The 12,598-nt window shown below is 50.1% G+C and overlaps 1 protein-coding gene across 1 annotated transcript in view; it reads left to right on the plus strand.

Annotated features, from left to right (window-relative positions):
- The window catches only part of Reck (Reversion-inducing-cysteine-rich protein with kazal motifs), a 48,820-nt gene extending 38,322 nt beyond the window's left edge, over positions 1–10,498 (plus strand). Inside the window, exons 11-15 of the mRNA XM_075680394.1 lie at positions 148–339; positions 1,557–1,661; positions 2,275–2,455; positions 6,412–6,839; positions 7,404–10,498. Coding sequence (XP_075536509.1) covers positions 148–339; positions 1,557–1,661; positions 2,275–2,455; positions 6,412–6,839; positions 7,404–7,969 — 1,472 coding nt within the window. The 3' untranslated portion in view covers positions 7,970–10,498. The remainder of the gene's footprint in view (positions 1–147; positions 340–1,556; positions 1,662–2,274; positions 2,456–6,411; positions 6,840–7,403) is intronic.
- Positions 10,499–12,598: the final 2,100 nt, after the last annotated feature.

A 12,598-nucleotide genomic window follows, 5' to 3' on the forward strand; every position in this document is an offset into this window, starting at 1 on the left:
GTGCCAAGCACCGGTCGCGACCTTCCATCTTCTTTCTTTGCCTTTCTTTGTTGTTTTTAACGCAAAATGAGCTATGCGAACGACCAGCGGGACAATAATACGCATAGTGTGCGATGACAGCTGCATGCCGCGGTTCTTCGCACGCAGGTTGTCCCGTGGGCTCCGCGTCGGGGACACTGGTGCCCCAAGGCTCCCCGGCACGACTGCCCCGCGTCGAGGGCGGCCGGCTCTGCTGGACTCGGTGCCGGTGCTCGGAGTCCGGCGTCCTGACCGACTGCGTGCCCACAGGCTGCGATGACGCGACGCCAAGGAAGTGTTGGCTGGCCGCACGGTCTCACTGTAAGCGAATTAGCCGATAGAAACTAGAACGCAATTATGAGGCACGCCACAGCGGGAGACTCCGGAATAATTTTGACCACTTGGGGTTATTTAACATGCATTCGCAATGAGCGGTACACGAACGCCGCGGCCGGGATCGAGTCCGCGACCTTGAGCTCAGCAGAGCAACGCGTAACCTTCGAGATATACCCGGTGGGTCTGATTGCTTGGTTTATACATTGTAATGTAAGCAAAAAAAAAAAAATGCCGTACGTAGTTCCTGTTGAACGCACTAGCCTGTCAGCACATCCTCGCAAAGTTATTTCGAAGCAGAATTCACGAAGTGCTGTCACGTGAAGATAGTTTCCGATTGGCCGGCGCAGCCGATTGGTCGACTGTCGGGCTTACGCGTCGTTCATCAAGGCAGGGGCTCAATCAACCCACTGCTCGTAACAGGGTGGTTAAATTTACGCCGCATCACTTCATTAATCCCTCGTAGACTGGCAAGCATCAGGCAGTGAACGTGTGTTCCTTTACGTTTTTTTTAAAACTACGTTCGAAATTCCTTCCGGTATACCGCGACTCCCTTGTTGTTTTATCTCCCTTCCTTTCTTGTATCACCCAGTGTATACAGTGCAGGCGACCGAATTCAGACAACACTCCCTCGATAGCAGTAGGCTTGACCGCTCTGACTGTGACGCCATCCAACCAGGCTAGCGTTACTGGTAAGAACCCTGCTTGGTTAAAGAACTATGATCGCGTGATAGTCACGGCCGGCCTTCCTCGATGAAAGGAATCATCTCTCGGCCTTGTGTGACATAAAAGCTCAAAGCACTCAAGCCAGGAGTTACCTAGGAGATATGCAGCCTTGGTGCAATGGATAGTTTGCCTCCTTGCTTTCTCTTTGCTCTGGCGCTCTGTGTAGTTCTATTTTATTCTTATTAGTCTCTTAGGGTTCGGCCGAAGTATCGTTCTTGCAAAAAAAAAGGGAAAGAGAGAGAGCGAGAGATAAGAGCATTTACTTACGCAATGCTTCTGCGAGGACTACGACACGCTGCCATAGCATTTGCAGAGTCAGCGGGAGCCTTGTTATTCGGCACGGGCGGCCGACCGCAAACAGGCATTAGCTGCTGATAGCCGTGTTGCACAACAATGCACGAAAAGCAGACAACGGCGCAAAGCAGACAACGGCGCAAAGCAGATAAATTTTGATCCGGCATCGTTTTTTTCTCTTGCAGTGCCGGGAAGCCGCTTTCTGGTGCACGGCTGCCTGCGCTGTCGCTGCGACAGCACCGGGTACATCCGCTGCACTAGGGCAGCGCACGACTGCCTTGTTCAGGACGGTAGGTCGTGCGGCGATCTGTACAGTGTCGCAAGCACGCACTTGAAAATGGCGCGCGGAACGCATTTCTTGACTTTGCGGAAGCGGTTTTGCATTCTCAGTTCATCGCGCTGTTTGATGCATCAATGATACATCTTGTTGCATGAAGTACCGCGTAAGCTCGAATAGAAGTCCAAGACAATTACACACGCGCACACACACGCACACACACACGCTGCACACACACATGCTGCACACACACACACACACACACACACACACACACACACACACACACACACACACACACACACACACACACACACACACACACACACACACACACACACACACACACACACACACACACACACACACACACACACACACACACACACACACACACACACACACACACACACGCACGCACGCACGCACGCGCGCACTACGTTTTATGCGCACTGCCTGATCGCGCCATTAAAAAAAAGTGTGCCATGTCTATTTTTTGGCGGGCGTCATCGGTTGTCCGCACTTGTTCGACCACGGCCGCTGGATGTTTTATCCAGCGGCAGTGGTATGACATACGACGAATCTACAGCCTCTTGAGCCTACGTGTACGCCACGGTATCTCGCAGCGGCTTGTGGCTGCAGTGCTGAAGGTGAGGAGGGAGGCGAGGTGTGCGGCGCCGACGGACGCACTCACCGCAGCGCGTGCCTGGCCCGCTGCGCCGGCCTCGCCCAGGGTCAGTGGGAACCGGGTCCCTGCCACCAGACGGACCCGTGCGCCGGTCGACCCTGCTCTGCCAGAGCTCCCGTGTAAGTGCTGCGCGTCTGAGAACTTCCGCTGCCTTGCTTTCCTCTGTTCGTTGTCGCTGAAGCATACGTAGCTGGATGGAGTGCGTTATTCAAGCTTATATTGTTAATGTGTTCCTTGTTTTTAAAGGCAAGCGTTCTTTGCCTTGACGTGAATACACGTAAGCGCTTCTCGTCGAATAGATAGATTATATAGCCCTGAACGTTGACCAACAAAGTAGCGCCAGTGTGCGCACCTGCAGTGTGTGATGTGCGTCCAGTAAGCGTATGTACCAATGTGATTCAAAGAGCATAAAAGCCTTAAATGTACTTCGATACGTGAGACCTTCTCTGTGCATATATCTCTCATCAATAGTCTTTCCCTCGACTAACATCGCACGTCGCCTTTGTCCTAGTGACAGAGAAAACCTACCTTCGACGGAACCGTGAGCGTGTCATCCAAAACTGCTGCATACCTCGATAACTGTTCTTTTTTTCTTCATTATATTCAAAGAAAGAAGGAGGTTGTGGTACTTTACTCAAGCTTACTTTCAGTATGTTCGCGCTTTTTGCCTTTCCTTATCAGAGAACTAACTCACTTTGTTTGCTAAACAACAAAGTCTATCGTGGAGGTCCACCCACAGATAAGCCTCTTCGGCAATCCGAAAAAGTTGTAGCTGGCCCAACCACAATGACGACGACAACGACGGCACAACGACAACAGCCGAAGTCGACAAGACAATAACAAATGCATGCATTAAGACAGAGTTACGACGACGACAGCCGAAGTCGGCAAGACAACAACAACCCCGAAGACGGCACTACGACGTCAAGACGCCGAAAACGCCACGATGGTTCACAGGTCGCGCTCTTGGGATCAAGTGCAGTGGCTCTGCTTTCGATCTGTCTGTTTTCTGGGATATTCCTATCAGTGCGCGCCCATTGAAAGAGCCAGCAGATCCGTCGCTACAACGAGGCGTCGCGCCAGACGTTACGTCACGAAAAAATGAAAGTATCCTGGAAAACGACCGAGAGAGAATACTACTCCTGGGTAAGGACAACTAGTTTTTCTTCGTGACCTTTACTTTTTCCATGGAAACATGCTGATAATACCTGCGAGACAACGACGAAGGTTGACTGAAATACTCCTTAATAGCTGCTTCTGTAAATCTTAGAAAACACATTCGCCATCAAGCTAAGCACGCTGCGGACAGCGTATCTCTCTCGCTGAGGAAGACCGACAGCAAGAATTACTGCTTAGTGCCGAAAGAATAATGCTACATAGAACAGAAACGGACAACACGGGTAGAAAGGGTAGGGCGGTTACAGAAAGCCTCGAGTCTGCTTGAAAGAAGCAAAACAAGGTTCTAGCGACAGACCTACACCGACCTCAATTCGCGAGACTGTATGGTGAGGGAGTGAGGCGGGGCTATCACCTTCCACGAGAGGCAGTTTCTTCCCGAATCCAGGTGAGACAGGCGGGTGGGCAAAAAGAAAAGAAATGTGACGGACGACCGAGGAAACGGAGTTACGGAGCGCGCGACGCACGCATCCCGAACCCCATCTGTTCCGGGAATGTCCAGCGCGGAGCGAACCGTGCGGTTTTAGTGCGATCCCTTCGAGCGGCCTTTAGCTGCCGAGCGATGTCTCTCCCCTGCAGTAATGCAATCACGCCACACGGGATCTTCCCTACGTTCCCCTTGAATGTAGTGCCTTGATTTTCCGCGCTCTTCCTTGGCGGCCGTGATATTATGCTGCTACATTGAGCGAATCACAGCCTTCGTTAACAAGCTTCCTGCGGCATCTCTTCCGCATTTACATCACTGCTGGCCGAGTCGGTTGATTAGAGGGAAAAAAGAAAGAACAGCATGCTGGCAAATGTGGAAAAGCCGGAAGTTTGGGGCGTTGATTGGTGCCTGGTTTATTCATGACAACTCTAGCTGCCCCTGTGCAAAAGTACCTTGCCACATCACGCTCTAGATAGAACACTAAGACGATTCGTATAATCGCATTTTCTCTTCTTATTTGGCGTGAGTTCATCTGCATAACTTTCTCGTTATGTCCTTCACAAAGCTACAAGGAAGGTAAGCCTTTCTGGTATAAATAAGCCATAAGTTGTGCCTTGGTGTCACTACTTCCTTCTCCTTGGCCGTGAATTGTCGCGAGGAGCGGCAGCCTTCGCTGATGACGGAAAGGCTTCAACGACTTCTTTTCTGCAATAATTGTTACGCAGTGAAGCCCCCTTTCTTCTTTAGACCTTACGAAACAGCTTGTAAACAGGCTCCCGCACACAGCTAGATTGTTCGCCAATTGCAAGAAGTGTTTTGGTACTTACTCTCGTATTAGTCTCAGTAATTAGAACGTGAGCCCCAGCTTGTTCCAATTATCAATCGTGTGTTTGCCTTATTAGTATAGCGGCGTTCTAGTTGTGTGGACGAGGTTGGCTGTAGTATTTCGAAAAAGATTGCCTTTATTAAGAAGCATAAGTATTAAGGAAAACATTGGAAAACATAAGAATTGAGGGCTAATGTGAAATTGTGGAGGTAAAGGTTAACTATATATTAGAAATTTATGGAAAAAGAAAACAACAAAACAGAACATGACACACACACACACACACACACACACACACACACACACACACACACACACACACACACACACACACACACACACACACACACACACACACACACACACACACACACACACACACACACACACACACACACACACACACGCGCGCGCGCGCGCGCGCGCACACGCACACGCACACACACACACACACACACACACACACACACACACACCTCCACGATTGGTCAAAAAAATCTTCGGGCTACGCCCACATCTGCTGTCTCTCACGCAACGCCTCGAAAACCACGATAGATTCCCATCTGATATAACGTGTACACACTAATTATGCATGAATAGACCGAGCAAACGAAAACTACTTATTTTTGATTTGCCGCCTTTTTGCCATTAGTCTTCTGTTATTCTTCACCCGTCTTTCTGCTATTCTTCACCCACTTCACCCGTCTGTAACGCGATATCACAAAGACGCTAAAGCTCACCGCGTCAATGTGACGTGTACGCGTTAAAGATGCATTATTATGACGAACAAAACTGACTTTTTTTTCTGAATAGTCGGATGACTGCCCCGTTCCGAAAGGAATAGAAGATGGCTGCCCGCCGATTGCTCAGGCGCTGGCTACGCGCGACTGCGGGTGATCATGGATTTATTTGCGCATATTTTTATTTTTATTTTTTTGCCTGGCAGTATAACGTTATCGAGCCCTTTCGGCGCGTATATGCAACACCGCTATGCCAACTTTTCTTTGCTGAGAATCCGTTTTTGTGGCATTTTTAGCATTCTACTGCACGCCGCCGCGATTATCGGCCAGCCATTACTAGCTAAGTAAGGAGAAACTGACCAATCGCAGACGCCGGCACTACCCTCCTCATCCGGTTATCTATTTTCACGGCGCTGGCTCGGCCCCATCGAAACCGTCGCCACTTGAGCGCGCTCCATCGCGTCTTGTCAGTCAATTAGATAAGAAAAGCCGCTCATTGTAGGCAATGTTATTCGCTGTGAAAGGAAACAAAAGTGACCTCCTATAAACGAGGAGAGCGTTTGGTTGAACTGTTCAGACAACGCTGCGGGTGACCAACCAATGCTTGCGTCGGCGGTTACGTAAATTTGACGTCAGGAGATTGGAATACAAACAGACTGGAATAGTTTTACGTTGTAGGGACCCTGAACTTGGAACACGTTTGTATACTTTTTGGAACGCGCGGGACTGCGACAGATCTGTAGTGCACCGCTGAGGTACCGACTTGCAGGTTCTTTACTTTTTCCAAAAATGGACTCACAGTGCACTAACTATATACTCAGTGCCCGTTTCGCAAGCTGTGTGCGAGCACCCGGCCTAAGTACCGGTTTGTAACACCCTGTCTGCACGATTGGGGCTCCTGCGCAGGTGCGTGGAGCGGAGGCGTGCGTGTCTGGGCCCGTGCAGACAGTTCATCTGCATCGCCAATGCCACAGACGGCGCCAGCGGCGAAGACTGCCGCGGTAGTGGTCCGGTCTGCGACACGGAGGGTCGAGAACATCCGAGCCTGTGCGGACTGCTGTCGAGCCGCGACGGTGACCCGAGGTCGCGGCTGGCGCACCACGGTCCCTGCGAGCAGGGGTGCCATGCGCGGGGCCCCGTGTGCGGCCTGGACGGGGAGGTGTACGCCAGCGAATGCGCTGCCTGGGCGCAGCGGGTGCTGGTCGACTACCGCGGACCTTGCCTGCACCGACAGGGGACCGAGGGCTGCAACCAGGTGCGCTGCCCGCTGCTGCCACCAGGCGGATGTCAAGCGCAGCTTACGCAGCTTCCCGGCACCTGCTGTCCCCTGTGTGGTGAGCACCATCTCACTCCTGTTGTCTGCGCGCGCGTGGTTCCTCTTCGTGAAAGGTCGTCGGAAAGGCTTGGCAACTTAGCGCGCTCTTGTCGGCATGGGCGCTCGAGTGCGAGCATTTGTGCGGGCGTATGCGCGAGTATCTTGCCTGCGCACGTTCCGTTTTCCTGCCCGCGTGCGAGCCAAAGCAATCCGCCAAACGGCCCCGCTTTCTTTAGGCAGTAGATCCGAATACTGCGGACACTGCATGCCAATGTATGCGGGAGAGTACAATGCAATGTTATTAGCCAACCCTTGTAATTCACGTTGCATGCAAGACGTTTTAACGAATGAGCCCACTTAGCGAAGCCTTCAGTAGAAACATAAAGATAAAGAAATGTGCCTTAGATGCGCGGGGTGCTTTAAACAAAGATGTATGTGTAAACGCTAAGGAAAGGTACATACACCCTGTCGCGAAAGGTTTCTTTCTGGCCATAACGGACTGTTCTTTGTTTTGATGGGCATGTATACTTACTCTTAATAACTGTACTTGATGAATAATAGCTCAACGGTGACCCTGCTGTAGGTTGGGGCCTGCGGTTGGTCATGGGGCGACACTGGCGTGACGGTGACAGCGACCAGAAAGAAGAGCGCCCGCTGTCCGAGCTGATGTGGTGGCTGCGCATGCAGCTGTCCAGCACTCAGTGCGACCTATTCGGCCACCTGGACCCCGCGCTGCCAGATTTCCTCGTGGTGCTCGTGGTGCCGACGTCGCGGCCCGCCTCGTGGACCCTCTGTCGCGCCGAAGCCCAGCGTCTGGACGCTCTGGTGCGCGTGCGAAGCCCCGCGCTCTTCAGCCTCCTGCCCATGGAAGCAGTGGCCGGTTCCGCGGGACTGCTAGATGAAATGCCGGAGCCCACGTCGTCGGCGCCTGGTGCCGGAAGGCTCGTCACGCATGCGCCATTCTTAACGCTCCTGCTGCTGCCTTTGCTGTTAGTGACTGCTGTGTGCCCAGCGCCACTGCTTGGACCACCGCTCGCAGCAGCAGCAACGGCTGTCTTTCATCGGCAGCCGCAGGCGCCTGCCCTGCGCATCACCTCGCTTGAGGAAAGTGCGGGCTACCGACGGACGTTAATTGACAAAGTGCGGTAGCGTGACTGATCGCCGGACAAAATGCTTGGCTGTTGAGCAACGTAAGAATGTAAAGCGTAGCGTCAGCGCGCGCGAACGAGAGAACGCTTCCCGCAGATCTCAAGCCGGAGGTGCAGACACTCGGTCTTGTCTTCACTGGAGGCTGTTCAAGTTCCCATCTTTCCGCCTCTGGCGTAAGGTTCAGGGGGGCCAATGGGGCACACCAAAGATAACTTTCCGCTGAATGAATCTCCGTGAAGTTACCCTCCGGTTTCTGAAGATATCTCACACACGGTCTCTTGCCGTTGGGCTGTATGAGAGACTGATGCATCTCCCCAAGTTGGCGCGGCATGTGTTGCGTTCGCTGCGATGTACCTGCTCACTAGCTGCATCGAGAGTTACAAAGGCCGATCGAAGATTTCTGTAAAATGCTGCCAGCGTGCTGCCCTGAAATGCACTACGCACGTGCACCGCAATACCATCACATCTACTGCTAGAATCTTACGAGGCATCTCATTTGGAAATGGCGCTCGGGGAAGCACACACAAAAAACAAGCAAAAAAACAAAGAAAGCAGCTCTAATGTGACAGATCGACTCGAGCGAGACGATTATTTAATCATCTCTTCGTGTGACCATTTGTGTGTCGCCACGCACTACTCAATTCATCTCATAATTTGAATAGAATTTATTGATAGCAAAGACAGAGAGGTCGACCTGAGCTAGTGCGCTCTAGTCTGCTACTCTGCACTGGGGAAGAGGGAAGGGGAGTGAAAGTACTGGGATGAATGATGATGATAAGAGAAGTGGTGAGTGCTTATGTACATGAGACATGCAGTTGTCTCGCTAGAGCCGCTCGTCGAGCTTGGTGTCTTGCAGAAACTTCAACAATACTTTTGTTGCACGCATTGAAATTGCAGTGTCAGACCATGGGCCGAGGATATCTTCCTCTGAAAGTGGTTGCCTGCCAACGCTGGCTAGGAAACTGTCTAACGTCCTTCGCTCCAGCATATATGCTGGGCAGTCGCACAGTACGTGTTGCAGTGTTTCGGACATCTGGCAGTGTTCACAATCAGGGATGTTCGATTGGCCGATGAGGTGTGCGTAGCGACGGGTGAAAGCAGCGCCGAGCCGAATCCTGTGTAGCAATGGTGTTTTGCTCCGTATAAGCTTCGGGGGCAAACAGAATTTACCGTCTGGGTCGATCATATGTAAACGTCTGTGAATGTTGTCATAGTGGGCTCTGTAAGCCTTTGTAAGGTCCTGCATGAGTGCCTTGACCATGGAGTTGGTGTCAGGTCGCGAGCAGGCAATCCGTACTTCATCAGAGGAAGAGGAGGCCGATCTTGCCTCACTGTCAGTGAGTTCATCGCCAAAAACACCACAATGACTAGGCACCCATTGAAAGGTGATCACGTGGCCACTTAACTCGGCACTGTGATGAAGTTCGACGATTTCCAACACGAGCAGATGGTATGGTCCTTTCTTTAAAAAGTATTTTAGCGCCTGTAGCGCTGATTTGGCATCGCACAATATCGTCCATTTATGGTGTGTCAGCGTTCTCATAAAACGAACAGCCTCCCAATTCATCTCAATTCCTGAATAAGGCATCAAGAAGGTGCGATATAACACCAAAGATAATTTTGATTGGATGGTCTCCTGACTTCTATTTTCTATGACGACCAGATACTCCTGTTTTGGCGAAAGGCACGCAACTTTGTTGCTTATTGTGACCTTACTGCCACTTTTCCTCGCCGTTTTTGTTCTTAGGATTTAATCACTATCCAGCGAATCTGCCCTGGTTGTACTAGAGATTAGTTTTATTAAGTTGCATTACTGAATCTGCCCTGGTTGTACTGGAGATTAGTTTTATTAAGTCACGTTGCGTACTTTTCTTTGAAAAATAAACAGTTTTCTGGGTGGCAACTTTAAACGACTGCTGCTACAGTAGAGGGGCATGCCGTTTGCACTGCTTAGCTTTTTTTTTCGCAGGACACCGCGGCTGCTCGACATCTTGGATCTTAGACCGCCTTGTCAAAGAATAATTGCGCGACATGCGAGAGCTGATAAACTTGCAGCCTGTCCGCACCTGCTAGTTTCGATGACTGAGAGCCGATCAGAAGGAAGAGCAAAGCGCGCGTGAAAAGCAGTCAAGATGACTAAGCTAAAACTGATTGAATAACTAAAATTGTTTATTGACAAACAGACGGACGGACTCGCTCATGATTACGAGCAGAAAACAGCGCTAGAGGTCTGTGTCCCTTAGTTCGTCCTGTCGTTTAGCGCTCTTTTATGCTCGTCGTCATGATATTTATAAGCAGCAGCACGCTAGGCGAGCAACCAGGCAAAGCTCTCCATACATTCTAGAAATTTCAACGCAGTAGGCACCAATGCTCAAATGGTGCACATCACAATGAATCCACGCAAAGAACGCAGGGCGCAGGGCTTTTTAAATTCCCCAAAACAAGCCCGTCCTCGCCAGATGGGCTTGCATCGCCGCACACAAAGCCTGCTGCAGTGCTGCAGCTAGCCTGGCACCACAGAAACTGAAGGGGAAAATGTAAAGAAGAAAAATGAATAAAGGAAGAAAATTTCGCTTGACCTGGAACACTTAGGCTATTGAAATTCCTTCAAACGCGCACATACGCAGTTACAGATACTTTCGTACAAATGACCACTAGCCGGATAGCGGAGTTAATTTGCGCTGACTTGAGGAAATTATTCTTTTTCTTTTAAACGATGTGAACAGCTTGCCGTAATTTCTGAAGATGCGAAGCACCTTGCATATAGTGCAGACGCGTATGAGGCACCCATGCGTAGAAAGTTTCTGTGAATGAATTTCGGCTTCCTGATGACACGGAACATAGATCGTTGATGCTACGTTATAATCAAGTTCTACCATGACAAACGCTCTGTTGTTTGCTTCTTCGATCAAATTTTTCCTACAAAGCACCCAATAGCACTTAGTGTTTCTTGGCGTAGCACAGAGGGTGTGTACCGAAATACAAGGGAGCGTATCCGGGCAAAGCAGCGCTCTAGTAACATTTTTTGACAACGTGGTCAGCTACAATACGCTGAACAGCTGTGGCATCACTATTCTCTTGCAAAACGAAAAAAAAAGTGCAACATTTTTGCTATTATTCTGTATTATCGACGCGGTTTTACTGTGTGCGATCTTCGACTGCGCGCTCCTGAAGGGTAGCTTCACCATTAAAATGGTGTGTGGTGAAGCCCATTTTTGTGGTATTTTGTGGCATTTTTAAAGATTGTATCTTGCTTACCATAGGCTACGCATTTAGTCAAGAACATAACGGTGGCAACGATAAGCGTCACTATAGACAATCATGAAAGTAGCCAAGAAAGTAGTACAGGCAAAGCAGCGGGAATCGAAACTCGCTCTGCTTCGACTTCGAGGCTGTCTGTACTGATTGCTTCATCAGGCTGTTGAGTGGCTTGTGCTCAGAGGGCGTAAAACTATCATCACCACGTGTTCACTACGAAGCGTTCGTTGCGTTCCCCGAGAATTTAACACTGATGATACAGCTTACAGACTCTAAAGGCTGACTGGCGATACTGAACTCTTGTTCCCTAGCCTGACAAGGAAACAATAATTAAGGAACGCCAGCCAGTCACCAGCCAGCCTCTAGAGTCTGTACAGGAGTACGTTTATCTAGGTCAATTACTCCCAGGAGACCCTGATAATGAGGAGGAAATTCACAGAATAAAAAAGATGGGTTGGAGAGCATACGGCAGGCATTACCAAATGCTGACTCAGAGTTCGCCACTGTCGTTGAAAAGAAGTGTACAATCATTGCATTCTACCGGTGCTAACATATGGGGCAGTAACTTGGAGGTTAACAAAGACGGTCGAGGACAAGTTAAGGACCACGTAAAGACCGATGGAACGAAAAAATTTAGGCGTAACGTAGGAGACAGGAAGAGAGCAGTGGGGATCACTGAGCAAACGGGGATAGCCGATATTCTAGTTGACATTACAAAAAAAAAAAAGGAGCTGAGCAGGCCATGTAATGCGTAGGGTAGATAACCGGTGGATATTTGTGTTAGAGAATGGGTGCCTAGGGAAAGGAAGCGCAGTCGAGGACGGCAGAAAACTAGGTGGGGCGATAAAATTAGGAAGTTTGCAGGCGCAAATCGGAATCTGCTAGCGCAAGAGAGGGGTACTGCAGGGAGACTGCAGGGAGAGAGGCCTTCGTCCTGCAGGGGCCATAAAAATAGGTTGTTGTTGTTGTTGTTGACGACGACGACGATGATGATGATGATACATCCTCTAACGGGCTGGAGTAGTGAGAAAATGGGGGCTGCTAGAGACAGGACCGATAGAGCGAACAAATGTGTTTGCTCCTAATACCTTTACGGAGTTTAAGTTTCGCGCACCCAAAGTTAGGAAACGCAAACCACGGGGCGTACAAAAGAACGCAAGCAGAGCGCGGGGCTGTGGGTCCGCAAAGAAATTTATATTTCTAAATTTCCCTCTTGATTCGTGCTACCTCGCACGCATTCGAAGAACGTATAATATGGCACACACAGAAAAATTGCCAGCTGCGTGACTGCAGCAGAGTGATAGAAAGGTAATCATTTTCGCATCGTCGAAATGGGTTGCTTGCATCATTCCTCTGATATCAGGAAACTAC

This window comes from Dermacentor variabilis, chromosome 2 (genome assembly GCF_050947875.1).
Source record: "Dermacentor variabilis isolate Ectoservices chromosome 2, ASM5094787v1, whole genome shotgun sequence".
NCBI classification, from domain to species: domain Eukaryota; kingdom Metazoa; phylum Arthropoda; class Arachnida; order Ixodida; family Ixodidae; genus Dermacentor; species Dermacentor variabilis.